Source organism: Schistocerca nitens, chromosome 1 (genome assembly GCF_023898315.1).
Source record: "Schistocerca nitens isolate TAMUIC-IGC-003100 chromosome 1, iqSchNite1.1, whole genome shotgun sequence".
Classification (NCBI taxonomy): domain Eukaryota; kingdom Metazoa; phylum Arthropoda; class Insecta; order Orthoptera; family Acrididae; genus Schistocerca; species Schistocerca nitens.
Genome location: NC_064614.1, coordinates 162,621,146 through 162,638,610, shown reverse-complemented (window position 1 = coordinate 162,638,610; position 17,465 = coordinate 162,621,146). Strand labels below are relative to the sequence as shown.

General features: G+C 45.6%; 1 protein-coding gene across 1 annotated transcript in view; it reads left to right on the top strand.

Moving 5' to 3' along the window:
• LOC126233971 (uncharacterized) overlaps positions 1-17,001 on the top strand; it is an 86,879-nt gene extending 69,878 nt beyond the window's left edge. The window contains exons 2-4 of the mRNA XM_049942900.1: positions 3,396-3,599; positions 16,378-16,778; positions 16,875-17,001. Coding sequence (XP_049798857.1) covers positions 3,396-3,599; positions 16,378-16,778; positions 16,875-17,001 — 732 coding nt within the window. The remainder of the gene's footprint in view (positions 1-3,395; positions 3,600-16,377; positions 16,779-16,874) is intronic.
• The last annotated feature ends 464 nt before the right edge of the window (positions 17,002-17,465 follow it).

Here is a 17,465-nt window from a genome sequence, read left to right as displayed (position 1 = left end):
AGAGGACTTATGATCCCAGACGTGTCAACACGAACTGTTGCGAACAGGTTATTAGCACAGGAAGCACGGGCACGCATGTTAAATTAAATGTAGATGGCACCTCTACAGACTGTGTAACAAATGCTAAATTTCTATGAATGAATATTGATTCTCAGTTGAAGTGGTGGTGCACACACAAAGGTACTTGCAAACAGAATGTCATCAGCATGTTATGCCCTTAGAATCCTATCATCAGTGTGTAACATGCAGTGTCTTTTCGTTACATATTATTCATATGTACACTCAATTCTTAACTATGGCATTCTTTTTTCGGGAACAAATGCAGAAAATATGAACACAATTTTCAAACTCCAGAAAAGAGCCATAAAAATAATAACCAAAAATACTAGTCGAGCTCATTGAAAAGATCTGTTCAAAACACTAGGGATTTTAATTGCTCCATGTGAATACATTTACCAATCAGTTGTACACATCATAAATAACATTGGTAATTACTGCACAAACATCTTTGCCCATGTCCATGCAACGAGAGATAGACTCAGCTTACATTTACCAAGAAAAAATAAACATAAAACTCAAAACATCATTTTCTACCAAGGAATAAAACTGTACAATAAATTACCAAGATAGATTAAAGAAATTGCAAAAATACACTTATTTAAAAAGGCAGCTAAAAAGTACCTGTTATGCAATAGATTTTATACATTGAAGGATTACTTAGATAAAAAAGAGTAGGGATTTGATAAAAAATGTTATACAAATAAATAATAATAATGATTATAAAACATCCAACATTCCACATAACACCTTCACTTTATGTTTTTTTTTCCTTCTTTCCTTTCTAGAAATACCTACCCCCAACCTATGCATAGCACAATACTAACAGCTCTTCCTCTTTCTGAGCTCAACATCTCAGTCATTATGGAGGGATGCCAACTCAGTTTCCTAGAATAGCAAATGGGAAGTTGCGGTACAGAAAATGGCCCAGAGATCACCAGTGTGTGTGTGTGTGTGTGTGTGTGTGTGTGTGTGTGTGTGTGTGTGTGTAGTGAGTGAAGTGATATGAAGCAATGTGTGTATAGTGTGTGCAGTGACTGATAGTGAGATATGAGTGAACAATGTGGCATTACATTGTTTAATAAGTTATTTGTAAGAAAAGTATTGTATACCAGGAGTAAATCTGATGATTGTCTCTAACTAGAATTCTGTATAAGTGTATATGAATTAGCTTTTTTTAAATTAATCTAAACTTGTAAATACTTTCACATGTCCTACGTCGTTGTAAAAAAAGATCTACAGGTGAATAAAGCTACTACTACCTCTAGCCTGTCTTCCAGTCACGCCACAGCATCGATTTGCACGGCTCGATTGGTGCCGTCAGAGGACCACTCGGACGATGGAATGGCGCGTCATGGTATTAAGCGATGATAGAAGATCCTGTCTGCGCCCAAGTGACGGTCGTTTGCCAGTACGACCTAGACATGGTGAGCGTTGTCTCGTAGAGACTAGAAATCTACTCTGTAGGAATCAGCATGGGTTTCGAAAAAGACGATCGTGTGAAACCCAGCTAGCGCTATTCGTCCACGAGACTCAGAGGGCCACAGACACGGGTTCTCAGGTAAATGCCGTGTTTCTTGACTTCCGCAAGGCGTTCGATACAGTTCCCCACAGTCGTTTAATAAACAAAGTAAGAGTATACGGACTATCAGACTAATTGTGTGATTGGATTGAAGAGTTCCTAGATAACAGAACGCAGCATGTCATTCTCAAAGGAGAGAAGTCTTCCGAAGTAACAGTGATTTCAAGTGTGCCGCAGGGGAGTGTCATAGGACTGTTGCTATTCACAATATACATAAATGACCGTGTGGATGACATCGGAAGTTCACTGAGGCTTTTTGCGGATGATGCTGCGCTATATCGAGAGGTTGTAACAATGGAAAATTGTACTGAAATGCAGGAGGATCTGCAGCGAATTGACGCATGGTGCAGGGAATGGCAATTGAATCTCAATGTAGACAACTGCAATGTGCTGCGAATACATAGAAAGAAAGATCCCTTATCATTTAGCTACAATATAGCAGGTCAGCAACTGGAAGCAATTAATTCCATAAATTATCTGGAAGTAGGCATTAGGAGCGATTTAAAATGGAATGATCATATAAAGTTGATCGTCGGTAAAGCAGATGGCAGACTGAGATTCATTGGAAGAATCCCAAGGAAATGCAATCCGAAAACAAAGGAAGTAGGTTACAGTACACTTGTTCGCCCACTGCTTGAATACTGCTCACCAGTGTGGGATCCGTATCAGATAGGGTTGATAGAAGAGATAGAGAAGATCCAACGGAGAGCAGCGCGCTTCGTTACAGGATCATTTAGTAATCGCGAAAGCGTTACGGAGATGATAGATAAACTCCAGTGGAAGACCCTGCAGGAAGACGCTCTAGTAGCTCGGTACGGGCTTTTGTTGAAGTTTCGAGAACATACCTTCCCCGAGGAGTCAAGCAGTATATTGCTCCCTCCTACGTATATCTCGCGAAGAGACCGTGAGGGTAAAATCAGAGAGATTAGAGCCCACACAGAGGCATAGCGACAATCCCTCTTTCCACGAACAATACGAGAGTGGAACAGAAGGGAGAACCGATAGTGGTACTCAAGGTACCCCCCGCCACACACCGTCAGGTGGCTTGCGGAGTATGGATGTAGATGTAGATGTAGAGTGCTTCGCCTGAGACACACTGGCCCCATCGCTCATCTTATGGTCTTGGGTGCGATAAGCTAGAACTCTCGTTCACGATTGGAGTTTCTGGAGGGGACGCTGACCAGCGCTTAGTATGTGCAGAATGTTGGTAGATCCGTTCTTGTAACAGAAAAGTGGTGTGTTGTTCCAACAGGATAATGCTCGCCCACACTGCCCATGAAAGTCAATGTGCTCTGCAAGGCGTGCAGGAACTTACGTGGCCAGCACGATCTCCGAACTTGTATCCAATCGAGCACGTGTGGGATATGACGGGATAAGTGACTCATGTAACTGACACCTTTTACAGAACTACAACAACAGGTCGAACAGGCATGGACTAAGGTATCCCAGAATAGTATTTTCCATCTGCACGACCGACTGGATGCTAGGGTCAGTGGCTACATTGTCACCCGTGGAGTGTACACCACGCACTAATATAGGTGTTTGAGTGCGATTCGATGCCAGGTGCTTCAGAACCGTTTGTGCTACTGATCTGTGAATGTAATCATTTCATGTACTCCACATGCACTGTTAGAACGATAAATCTTGAGTGAATTGGAAACCTCTAAAAGGGTTTACTAATTTTTTTCCGGCAGGGTAGATAAAAAGACAGTTGTCAAAGTTTGCCAGTGATGAGTTGGCGGCGGCGGTGTTGCAGATCGGACTGTGGGTGGTGGCGGCGCTGGTGACGGTGCTGAAGATGGGCGCCATGGAGGAGGGCAAGGGCCGCGGCAGCTGCTGGTCGTGGCGGCCGCAGGACGAGGACGGCGAGCGCGTCGCCACGCCCATGCTGGTCGCCGTGCTGGGCGGCCCGCTCGCCGTCGTCTACCCCTGCTGCCTCACCGTGCGCGCGCGCCTCGAGGTGCGTCACGCCCTGCGCGCTGCCAATCTACAAGTCCGCCCCTCAGTCGCCTGTCGCCTGCCGACCTGCACACTTACACCGTTCTCGCTACTGTCTCCGCATTTTGTAACATGGAGCTGCAGATATAATCCAAATCTGAGTGACACTAGCAATCATCTTAAAGTATGAAACTGAAATTTGTATATACACGGTGAAAAGTATTTAAACCGACAAACTCTGGGAGGTTGTACGGGACATCAAAACAAATATTATTCCCTAATGTCATTTTTTCTCATGAGGATTATTTAAGCCGGTGGAGGCCGTATTACACTCTTCAGTTGTAGGCAACTGCTGTCCACCAGTGTAGTAGTGCATTGTCTCTGTCTACTAATGGAGCGATACACCTGCAGTGAGTACACTGAAATGGTTGGTGGAGCGATACACCTGCAGTGAGTACACTGATATGGTTGGTGCGTACTACATAGCACACCACAACGGACGAGCTGCACAGCGGGTTTATCAACAACTAATCGCCGTATCCCGCATCATCAGACCTTTGCTGCTGTGTACCAACGTCTGCGTGAGACTGAGTCATTTAGCAGATTACCTGGACAGAGACGCCGTCGCACGGTAAGAACGCTGCAATTTGAGGAAGCTGTCTTGCAGCATGTGGAACGGGATCCTTCAATCAGCACCCGTGCAATTGCACGTAACATGGGGACGAATCAGACTAATGTAAGAACAGTCCTTCGAGAGCAACTGTTACGTCCATTTCACTTACAGCGTGTCCACAACCTGGAACCAGTTGATTATCCACCCAGACCATTGCCAGAATTGCTGGAAGACGTCCCGCTCCCTACAAGACGACGCATGTGGTTCCAACATGACGGGGAGCCGGCACATTTCAGTCGTCGTGTACGTCGATTCCTGGACCGACGATTCCCAGAAACGTGGATTGGCAGAGGTGATCCTGTACCATGGCCTGCTCGATCCCCAGGCATGTCCCCTCTGGACTTTTGTGTGTGGAGAGAGATGCGCAACCTTGTTTATGCAACTCCTGTTTCATCAGAAGAGGATCTGATTGCCCAGATAATAGTAGCAGCAGCAGGAAGAATTCAGGATACTCCTGGAGTTTTTGCCCGTGTCAGACAGAACATGATCCGACGGTGTAACCTTTGTTTACGTGTCAATGGAGGCATTTTTTAAAATCTACCGTAACTGAAATTGGGTTGTGTTAATGTGTTGTCTCTTGGTCATAAAAAAATGGAAAAGTGTTTGTCGGTTTAATTACTTGGGCGCCAGAGAAATCTTCCTCTACCGGTTTAAATACTCCTCATAGGAAAAAATGACATTAGGGAAAAATATTTGTTTTGATGTCCCCTACAACCCCCTAGAGTTTGTCGGTTTGAATACTTTTCATCCTGTAGTAGGATACCAGTATTTTCCATCCCCATTCGAATGCGTTAAAGATGAATTTAATTAGATTCATGATGTTACAGAATACGTGCAACGATCAAATAAAGGCATAAAATATCCAGTTACCGGTTTGCAGCGGACTTACAGACACAAAAGTTAAAACGTACGTTAGCTTTCAAATTCCAGGGTCTAATTACCTAGAAAAGTGAAGCAGGGTAATTAAGGAGGGCTGAGAAAATGTAACAGAAGAATGGCAAATATGTGATAAGAGCTCCTTCAGATTCAGATTGAAAAAATAAATATCGCCTATTAGCTGAGGTAAAAGAGGAACACCATTGTCCTGCTATAGACAAAAGCAGTTTGCAACAAAATCACAATCTGTTTAGCGGTGGGCCACTTAAACTCACCGGTCCATTGAAGGGTTGGCAAAACACTCTTGCCGGAGCTGCGGCTGCCTGGACTTGGTGGTCCAGCCTAGTCCTCCCACTACCTGCTCTTTTACTCTTCTTCTCCCCTGTCTTGTGGTCAGTTATACTTGTTCACCTTTTGTCTCTCTCTGCTTCTCTTGCCCTGTCCGTGTTGCTAGTCTTTCCTAGATAACTTCTAAGTGGCCTCTGGTAAGAGGTGGGCGATAGGGGATGTATGTCCCCTTGTTGCACTCTGCTCTCTGGGGCTTACGAGTGCTACCTAGGTGGGGCACCTTGCCTTCCTTTCTTCCTCTGTCTCCCGTTCTTCTTTTTGACCTTTATCTCGTTCTCGTTGTCCTTTCCCAGATCTTCGAGTTTTCTTCCTCTTGTCTTGCGCTGTACGCTATCTCTGATCTACAGTCATGTAGAACTGCCTGTTCGAGGAAAAAGGGACTGATGACTTAGTAGTCTGGTCCCTTTAATCATCCAACCAATCAACCGACCAGAATCTCAAGTAGAATGATTTAGGGAATTTGGAAATCAGCCAGAAAAAGATGAGTCACTCTGCAAAGTGAGGTTTTCATTGACATAACCCAGTATATTGGCCTGGATGGCTGGCATTCACTAGAGGCAAAGTTAGTACCAGTACTACCCCAGGGAGGCATGATAGACCCACGCCTGTCCTTTGATTAGGGTGGGCAGCAATCTGAGACTGTTTACTGTCACACTGTTGTATATGGTAACATGCTGTCGTCGAATGCCTACAGGGGGACTCAAGTTCACTTGGAACGAATTTCTGTGTGGTACTTAGTTGAAATGTACATAAACGTAAGTTCGTGCTTGTGAGTAGAAGAAACATTCTTGTAATGTTCGAATACAGTGTTTACTGTATGCAACGTGAATTAATCGTATCACTTAAATACCTGTGCATAACATTACGAAGTGATTTGAAATGTAACAAGCACATTAAGACAGGTGTAGGAAAGGCGAAGGACTGGCTTTAGCTTACTGGAAGAGTTCTGTGAAAGTGTGGTACGTCTATACTGGTGTGGCCAATTCTTGAATACTGCTTGAGTGTACAGAATTTCCATTACGTCAGATTAGAGGAAGACATCCGAGCAATTCAGATACATGCCTGTCAATTCGAACAGACAATCTTTTCGTAAAACATTGTTGAGGAAGTTTAGAAAACCCACATTTGGTGTTACTGCTTCTAATATTCCTCTCACATCAGAGCCGTCAGCACAAAATAAAGGAGATTAGAGCACTCACAGAGGCATATAAGCAGTCTTTTTCCTCATTGAACTTGCACATGCATAAATTAAGGGGAAGATTAGTATTAGTAAAAATACCCTCCGCCATGCATTCTACAGTAGCTTACAGAGAAGTTGTAGTGTAGTGGTCTTCAGCCCGAATATTAGGTTGATGCTGCTCTCCTCGGCTTGATGCTAATCTCCAAGCAGCTCTATCCTGTGCAAGCCTAATATCTCCGAGTAACTATTGCAACCTACAGACTTTGAACCTACGTACTATATTCACCCCTAGTCTCCCTCTACAATTTATTTTTTACCCCCCACCCCATCCATCCACACACACACACACTTCCCTCCAATACAAAACAGATAATTCCTAGATGCCTCACGTTGAATCCTATCAACCGATTCTTTCTTTTAGTCAAGTTCCGCCACAAATTTCTTCTCACCCCACTTCTACTCAGTACCTATTCGCTAGCTAAGCGATCTACTCATCTAATCTTAAACATTCTTCTATAGTACCACATTTCAAAAGCTTCTTTTCTCTTCTTTCCTGAACTGTCTACGTCCATGTTTCATTTCCATACAAAGCTACACTCCAGACAAATACTTTCAGAAGATACTTCCTAATACTTAAATCTATATTCGATTTTAACAAATTTCTCGTGTTCAGAAACGCTTTTATTGCTCTTCCACCGCTGGAAGGGTACACCTACCGCCTTACAGGCATCGATCGTTTTACATGCTGGCCCGAGGTATTCCCGATCGATGACATTATCGCCGAAACTGTCACGACTGGACTCTGAAGGGGATGGATCGCCCATTTTAGTGTGCTGCTATGAATTACAACAGATCACGGCGACAATTTGAGTCGCAATATTTTGCAGTGCCTGTGTTATTCCGAATTACGATCCAAAGTTCCATCGGACACGCATGCATTTCCAAACGAAGAGGCAGTGCGGCGACTAAAGCCGTTATGAAATAAATTAAATGTATTCGCTGCGCGAATGCAGACAACCGTATTCCTAAGCGACACAAATTTTGTATGTACAGGGTTATTACAAATGATTGAAGTGATTTCACAGCTCTACAATAACTTTATTATTTGAGATATTTTCACAATGCTTTGCACACACATACAAAAACTCAAAAAGTTTTTTTAGGCAATCACAAATGTTCAATATGTGCCCCTTTAGTGATTCGGCAGACATCAAGCCGATAATCAAGTTCCTCCCACACACGGCGCAGCATGTCCCCATCAATGAGTTCGAAAGCATCGTTGATGCGAGCTCGCAGTTCTGGCACGTTTCTTGGTAGAGGAGGTTTAAACACTGAATCTTTCACATAACCCCACAGAAAGAAATCGCATGGGGTTAAGTCGGGAGAGCGTGGAGGCCATGACATGAATTGCTGATCATGATCTCCACCACGACCGATCCATAGGTTTTCCAATCTCCTGTTTAAGAACTGCCGAACATCATGATGGAAGTGCGGTGGAGCACCGTCCTGTTGAAAGATGAAGTCGGCGCTGTCATTCTCCAGTTGTGGCATGAGCCAATTTTCCAGCATGTCCAGGTACACGTGTCCTGTAACTTTTTTTTTTTTCGCAGAAAACCGTGAGATAGCACAAAACACGCAACCGCGCCGAAAATTCAAAGCGTTTGACTTTGTCATCGGGTGTCAGGGCTTGTAGCAATTGTAAACGGTAAGGCTTCTGCTTTAGCCTTTTCCGTAAGATTTTCCAAACCGTCGGCTGTGGTACGTTTAGCTCCCTGCTTGCTTTATTCGTCGACTTCCGCGGGCTACGCGTGAAACTTGCCCGCACGCGTTCAACCGTTTCTTCGCTCACTGCAGGCCGACCCGTTGATTTCCCTTACAGAGGCATCCAGAAGCTTTAAACTGCGCATACCATCGCCGAATGGAGTTAGCAGTTGCTGGATCTTTGTTGAACTTCGTCCTGAAGTGTCGTTGCACTGTTATGACTGACTGATGTGAGTGCATTTCAAGCACGACATACGCTTTCTCGGCTCCTGTCGCCATTTTGTCTCACTGCGCTCTCGAGCGCTCTGGCGGCAGAAACCTGAAAAGCGGCCTCAGCCGAACAAAACTTTATGAGTTTTTCTACGTATCTGTAGTGTGTCGTGACCATATGTCAATGAATGGAGCTACAGTGAATTTATGAAATCGCTTCAATCATTTGTAATAGCCCTGTATATATTTCGGAAACATAAACAAAAAACGCACTGGAGATGCCACAATTGTAGTCGAACATGTTCGGGGACTAAACAAAACAAAAATTGTGCTTGCAAGAAGGCAGACCCTCTTTAATTCATTATTATTTTCTTCAAGCACTGGAACAGAGCTAACAATTCCATTAAGACAACTATTAAATAACTCGCGACATTCAGCGCACTGAAGCCTTTGGCCCATTTTAAATCTCATTTTCACCTCACCACTAAATTGACTTTTAGAAAGATTCTTTGACATATTCAGTTCACAAATCTATATTAATATTATTCTTTCACATCATTGCTGTGGCTTACATCGTCATTTCATATCCGTATTTAAGTACTTCGTATATAAATGGTAAAATATACATAAAATATATAATATAAACAAACACACACAAATTTTATAACTGAATATCTAGGACTCTTAAGGAGCCCACAGATCTATCTATCTATCTATCTATCTATCTATCTATCTATCTATCTATCGCTTGAGCCTTGTCCCACAGTTACGCAGGTTCAGCCATCGTTAATCGTATTTGGCGTGTTAATGGTTAAGGGGTGGTCGGATGCCCTTCCTGCCGCCACCCCGTACCCCCGGGATGGAATTAGTGTACCCCAGCTGTCTGCGTAGAGTGTAATCCATGGAATAGTGCGAATGTGTTCAGATGTCTGCGAGCCGTGTAACTGAGAAGGGACGTGGGGACCAGCCCGGTATTCACCTAGCAGGATGTGGAAAACCGCCTAAAAACCACATCCAGGCTGGCTGGCACATCGGCCATCGTCGTTAATCCGCCGGGCGTATTCGACCCGGCGCCAGGAAGCAGCGCGTTAGCGCTCTCGGCTACCCTGGCAGGTAAGGGATTCCACAGATCTTGGTGTCACCAAACGCAGTTCATTTGATCCACCAGGAAATTTTCGTATCGGACACTCTTCGACAGGTGCTGCATAGTTTGCACAGCAGCTACACAGTAACATTCTGGGGCGTATTTGAAGTTCGAACCCCAGTCTACACAAACAGGCACAAAACCTCTATGTCCTGTGATTAGTAGAATCAGTAATAAGACAGAAGCTTCTGCCAGACACTTTTGGACCCCCCCTTACAGCTGCTCAGTCTCGTCTAATTGATGGTGCTGCAATATAACACAGGATAAAACTGTCACTCACTCCCAGTAGCAAGTTGCCTATCTGACAGCTTCCAGGGACTACAAAAATGTGGTTTTCAGTGTTTCCTACCATTACTGAACGAATTTAAAAATTTAAAACGCAGTTATATCCTACCCACTAAGTGGTATAGTCTTGCGTTAAAGGTTAAACACAATAAGTCAAGTATTAAAGTTTAAAACTGTGTATATATCTCAACAAATTTAACATATAATTTCACATGTTTTCGGAACTTTTCCTCGTTGGCACCCCCGCAAAATAATGAAAGGAAAAAAAGTTTATCGTCTACTATATTTACGTTGTTGGTGTGGTAAGATTTCTGCATCAGGTATGACTTTTAATTTATTACTTCTTTACTACTAACTCTATACGTGACATATTTGGTGGACAGTATCCACCTATAAAACCGAAGATACCAACAAAATTATATCACCGTACGAGACATTTTTTAGGACAAACACTACCTTTACCATGTGCATTTTCAACTTTCCTTGCGACTTAACTCTGAAGATGTCCGAACGATACATCAGTGGAAGAAATTTTATTTGCGCGGCTGCATGTCCGAAATTTAATAGACTACTACCTTTATCAGTTTTGGTTTTGACTTTTTCATTAGTCTATGGGTGAATAATCCGAAACTAATGAAACGAACTTAGTTAGGGCTTTGCGTCTTCAACCATAAAGATTTTACATGCTTAACGTCAAACATTTAACGCATTAACTCAGGGTTTGAGTTGTTTGGCGGAAGAGACGAAACTACGAGGTCATCGGTCTCATCGGATTAGGGAAGGACGGGGAAGGAAGTCCGCCGTGCCCTTTCGAAAAAACCATCCCGGCATTTGCCTGGAGCGATTTAGGGAAATCGCGGAAAACCTAAATCAGGATGGCCAGACGCGGGATTGAACCGTCGTCCTCCCGAATGCGACTCCACTGCGCAACCTCACTCGGTGCATTAATTCCTTTGTAAAGTAATCGGTTGTTTGAAGCTGTTGTCAAAATGGGACTTCGATTTTCTAAAGAACTGACCGTGGGGCTAACTGGTCTCACCTAACAGGTCTTCATTTGTGATATCTATTGAAACACTGTATACCGTGAGTGGGAGCCTGCGCCGCTTCTTCGAGATCACTTTCCTCTTTTGCCTTTTCCTGTAATTTTTTGCAACCTTATTCATCTTCTGTCTCAACAATTGTGACGCTGTTAGCTGCCCTGATCGGTATCATTATGATTTTATCCTCCCTGTGTCTTATAGCATGTGTCAATTTATTTTTTACTCCCCTGGTGTCTTCATTGTCCACTAGTCTTATGTATTTTATTTTCTTGTTGAACGTCTGTTGGCTCATGAAAGCCGTTGTCGAAATCTGCTTTTGGTATGCGGCTACAGCCGCAAACCTAATGGCCACATTGCTCACTTCGTTCTTCATACTGTAATTACTTCTAATAGTTCAACGTGTACTTATAACACCTGAGCATCATTTTTGGAAAGCTGATCGCGTAAGCGTGGATTCTCTGTCTGTATCCCCTTAAGCCTGCCGCCGGCCGGAGTGGCCGTGCGGTTCTAGGCACTACAGTCTGGAACCGAGCGACCGCTACGGTCGCAGGTTCGAATCCTGCCTTGGGCGTGGATGTGTGTGATGTCCTTAGGTTAGTTAGGTTTAATTAGTTCTAAGTTCTAGGCGACTGATGTCCTTAGAAGTTAAGTCGCATAGTGCTCAGAGCCTTAAGCCTGCCAATATGTTTGTCTTGAAACAAAGCCCATTTGTCTGTTTTAACTAACTGGCTAACTTGTTTCGAAGTACCTCCTCTGAAATTTTTTCTTGTAAAAAGTCTGTGAAACCATCTGGAAACTCTTCAGACGTACTGGGACCAACTTTAGAGGGTGAGTAGTCATTGTCCTTTGTCTCACCCTGTCGCTTGCCCTACGACACTTTCACACTGCTTTGTGTACGTAACATCTGCAGTACTACACTGCTGCGTGTGCTGCTGCTCCTGAGCGAACGGCGGTGATCTACGTCGTTACTCTGCAATTTGCGAGCTCTGATTTCTCTTATTTTGTTCCTAAGGTCATTTCTCCCATGTAGGTAGAAGTCAACAAAATATTTTCGCATTCAGAATATAAACTTAGTGTTTAAAAATTAGTGAAAAGATCTCAGCACAAGTAAAAACTCCTTTGTTTTAATGATTGCCTCCCCTGCTCGCTTATCGTATCCGTGACACTCTCTACCCTGTTTCTCAATAATACAAAACGAGCTGCCCTTCTCTGAACTGTTTCAGTGTCCTCCGACAGTCCTCTATCTCGTGAAGATACATAACCGTGCGGCAATACTCTTGAAGAGGATGGACAAGTGTAGTGTAGACAATCTCTTTGCTGGATTTGTTGCATCTTGTACGTGTTCTGTCTATAAAACGCAGTCTTAGCTTCGCCTTTCCCATAACATTTTCTCTATGGTTATTCTAATTTAAGTTGCTCTTATCTGTGATCCCTAATTATTTATGCTGACTGACAAAAAAGGCGAGGGACCGAAAAGGGAAATTTCACTAGTTGAAGGGAACGTGATAACATTTGAATGATTACAAAATCAAGTCAAATTGACAAAATGCTTGGGAGCATGAGCCCTCTTATCAGAATGGCGTTGCACCCTCTCTGGCCCGGATACATGCACCGATTCACTTGGGAACGGTATGATAAAGCCGTTACATGATCTCCTGAGGCAATCTGGCCCACGGCTGTTGTAACTGGTCCTTGATATCTCGGATATTGACACTTGGACGGAGTTGATGCCCGAGTGGTCTCACACAAGTTCTGCCGGAGACAGATTTGAATTGCAAACTATTTACAAAAAAATGGTTCAAATGGCTCTGAGCACTATGGGACTTAACATCTATGGTCATCAGTCCCCTAGAACTTAGAACTACTTAAACCTAACTAACCTAAGGACATCACACAACACCCAGCCATCACGAGGCAGAGAAAATCCCTGACCCCGCCGGGAATCGAACCCGGGAACCCGGGCGTGGGAAGCGAGAACGCTACCGCACGACCACGAGCTGCGGGCTACTATTTACATAAGACTGTGTAGTTAGTTTTCAACTCGTTTTGATCTTCTGATGACTAGAAGGTAACATTGTGTAAGTTTGCAATTCGTTTTGATCTTCTGATGACTAGAGGGTAAACGGCAGCATCATTCGGAAACAATCTAAGACGACTGCTCAGATTGTCTCGTAAAGTCTTTTATATAGAACTAGCTGCGCCCCCAGACGTTACATGCGGTTAAACAGTTATTTATAAAGAAATGTTAATGCCGAAACTCACTATTCACATCTATGTGCCATCACAAAAGTTATCCACTTGCGGCCCAGCAAACCGCGCGAAGGGGGGCGGGGACTCAAATTTTGAGACGGTGAGACGCCAGCAGAATACATGTCGCTCATAACTCACTCGTTAACTTAAGGAAAAAATTTTTATACGACCGAGTGGTGAATTAAAAAATTTGCCACGAAAGAGAGTAAATAATTTTACTATATCTGCGACATGCCTAGCATGGAAAAGATCATAATTGTCTTCGTGTGAATGGAGAGCCAGAAATCTACTGTATTACGTCTCTGTAAACAACGTTCTGAGGCTTCTTGGTCTCTGCACATATGTTAAGATTTCTGGCTCTCGACACACACGAGCAGCCAACGTAGAGCTGTCCACGCGAAAACCATGGCGTGTCCAGATGAATACCTCCCACTTTTAACGTTTGTCCTTGACTCTTATTTGTAGTGATCGAGAAGGCCACTTTCAAAGGGAACTGCAAGCATTTGAACTGGAAACCCAAGTTTGTAGGGATGGTAGGAATTCATGGTACCAATACAGTCTCTCTTTTGGCTCCACCTGAGATGACGATGGCCTGCAAGATACACCTTCTCACCTCCCATAATGGTTAAACTGGTGCCATTGCACAATTTTGGTGGATCCAGGTTATGTATCAGTATGACAGGCACAGCCATATTCAGCTCCAACTTCTGGGATGGCACCTTCGACAGCTACAATGAGTTTCGAGATTCTGCACTGTATGTAATAGCGTCATCTCTGATCATCACTGTGTTGACTGACATATAGGTTGTCACCTCACCAGATATTTGAAGAATAATTTTTTATTGATGATTCTTGGGCGCCAGTATCTCTATGCAAAATGAAATGCGTTCATTTGATAGTTAACTTTCATGAATGCCTTTTTAGTAATATTACCCATCCCATGTGAACAGTTATCACGTTGACCATCCCACGGGTACGGTGAGTTTTTTTTAGGAATAAAAGGCAGTCTGAGTGTTAATTCACAACATAGGCTAGCTCCATTCCACAGTTCATCCAAATCCGTCCAGATGCTTCGCCGTAAAGGAGTAACAAACATACTAACTCGACGAAGAAAGAAAAGAACCACTTTCTAATTCGGTGCAGCACAAATGTTATAATATTTGTATGTGCAAGAAAGTCATTTGTCCTCTTGTGCGTGCCTCTCACCAGCTGATACGCTCGCATATCATAATGAGATCCAGTCTTACTAAAAACCTACCACATCCCACATGTAAAGGAGCGGCGTCTCTGTGGTACAGCATTTAACTGACATCGTCTTTGTAAGTCTTCAAGCGTCTCAGAAGCTACAACACAGCCTGACGCTCAGTGGCTAAAAGGCAACTGGCTTGTATGGAAGTATCGATTAAACACTTTGAGGATGGTATAAGGATTGTATTCATTACGTTGAATCGTATTATGTAGGACATATTAAGCAATAAAGACATTTTCACAAATGGGATACAGTTCAAAAGTCAAAGAGTAAATATCTCTTTAGAAGAGTAATTATTGTTCCACATTTCGTGTTATATTCTTCAAATCAATAAATACACTCCTGGCCATTAAAATTGTTACACCAAGAAGAAATGCATATGATAAACGGGTTTTCATTGGACAAATATATTATACGAGAACTGACATGTGATTACATTTTCACGCAAGTTGGGTGCATAGATCCTGAGCAATCAGTACCCAGAACCACCCCTGGCCGTAATAACGGCCTGGGCATTGAGTCAAACAGAGCTTGGATGGCGTGTACAGGTACAGCTGCCCATGCAGCTTCAACACGATACCACAGTTCATCAAGAGTAGTGACTGGCGTATTGTGACGAGCCAGTTGCTCGGCCACCATTGACCAGACGTTTCCAATTGGTGAGAGATCTGGAGAATGTGCTGGCCAGGGCAGCAGTCGAACATTTTCTGTACCCAGAAAGGCTCGTACAGGACCTGCAACATGCGGTCGTGCATTATCCTGCTGAAGTGTAGGGTTTCTCAGGGATTGAATGAAGGGTAAAGCCACTGTTCAAAGTGCCGTCAATGCGAACAAGAGGTGACCGAGACGTGTAACCAATGGCACCCCATACCATCACGCTGGGTGATACGCCAGTATGGCGATGACAAATACACGCTTCCAATGTGCGTTCACCGCGATGTCGCCAAACACGGATGCGACCATCACGACGCTGTAAACAGAACCTGGATTCATCCGAAAAAAATGACGTTTTGCCATTCGTGCACCCAGGTTCGTCGTTGAGTACACCATAGCAGGCGCTCCTGTCTGTGATGCAGCGTCAAGGGTAACTCCAGCCACGGTCTCCGAGCTGATAGTCTATGCTGCTGCAAACGTCGTCGAACTGTTCGTGCAGGTGGTTGTTGTCTTGCAGACGGGGCCCCATCTGTTGACTCAGCGAACGAGACGTGGCAGCACGATCCGTTACAGCCATGAGGATAAGATGCCTGTCATCTCGACTGCTTGTGATACGAGGCCGTCGGGATCCAGCACGGCGTTCCGTATTATCCTCCTGGACCCACCGATTCCATATTCTGCTAACAGTCATTGGATCTCGACCAACGCGAGCAGCAGTGTCGCGATACGATAAACCGCAATCGCGATAGGCTACAATCCGACCTTTATCAAAGTCGGAAACGTGATGGTACGCATTTCTCCTCCTTACACGAGGCATCACAACAACCTTTCACCAGGCAGCGCCTGTCAACTGCTGTTTGTGTATGATAAATCGGTTGGAAACTTTCCTCATGTCAGCACGTTGTAGGCGTCGCCACCGGCGCCAACCTAGTGTGAATGCTCTGAAAAGCTAATCATTTGCGCATCACAGCATCTTCTTCCTGTCGGTTAAATTTCGTGTCTGTAGCACGCCATCTTCGTGGTGTAGCAATTTTAATGGCCAGTAGCGTATCTTGTACAACAGTCTTTTAAAAGTAACGTACGTATGTGGCACGAGTGTAGTCGTTACCATTTGTGTGTATACTGCGCAGGAGCAGCAGCAGTGGAGCGCGGCGGCGTCGCCGTCGTCGCCCGAGTCGCGGCCCCGGCCGCGGCCGCCGCTGTCTCCGTGGCCGCTGCGGCGGTGCGCCGACCCGGAGCGCGTGCGGCGCACGGCGGCGGCGCTGATGGCGCTGTCGTCGGCGCTGCTGCTGTCGTGGCTGCCGCACGCGGCGCTGCGCCTGGCGCGGCCCGTGCTCGCCGCCTGGCCCTACGCGTCGCTGGCCTACGCGGCCACGCAGGCCGCCGCGGCGCGCTCCGCCTGCTACAACGCGCTGCTGCTCGCCTGGCTGGACGCGCGCCTCCGCGCCGAGATGGCCGTCGTGCTCGACACGCAGCCGCGCCACCACCCCACCTGCTGCGGCGGCGGCCGCCCCGAGGAGCCAGACCGCCCGCACGCCGACGCCGAAGACGCCGCCGATGCCGACCCCGACGCTGCCGACGACTACGACGTCGAGGGCGACGTCGCCGACGACTACGACGCTGACAGCCTGGACGACGAGATGGGCGCCGGCGGCTCCATCGCGCTGTGCCGGCTGGAGCACGGACGCGAGCCGCCACCCCCCTTCTCTGTCGTCGACATCTACAGCCGGCCCACGGCTGTCTCCACGCTCTAAGCGGGCTGCTCCGACGCTACGGGCACTGCTGGGGGCAGGCGCAGCCGTTATAAGCTGCCCACCAGAAGGAACTAACGCGCGAACCAGTTGACCGACCCCGTCCGCGTCTGGCCGGTGCAGAACTGTCGCACATATTACCAGCCTTACCGCACGCGTATCTGCCGTCTGGCAGACCCTGCTCGTCTGTGCCCGTAGCCGTCCGGCCGCCCTTCAACGGGCACGCGAACAGCCAGCTCCAATAAAGTCTCGCCCGATCCCTTGCACTGCATCTATTGATCGTGCACAAGAGCAGTCGGTGCATTGCTCGATGGGAGTAGCAGAACGGACTGTGGCCAAAAGAATGATATTCAGTTTGGCGTCGTTACGAAAATTGTGGCCCCTTTACACGATCGATCTTTTATCAGTCGACTACAGTGTGTTAAATGCGCGTCGGGTGATCGCCAGAGCGGGTTGTGCGGAGCGAC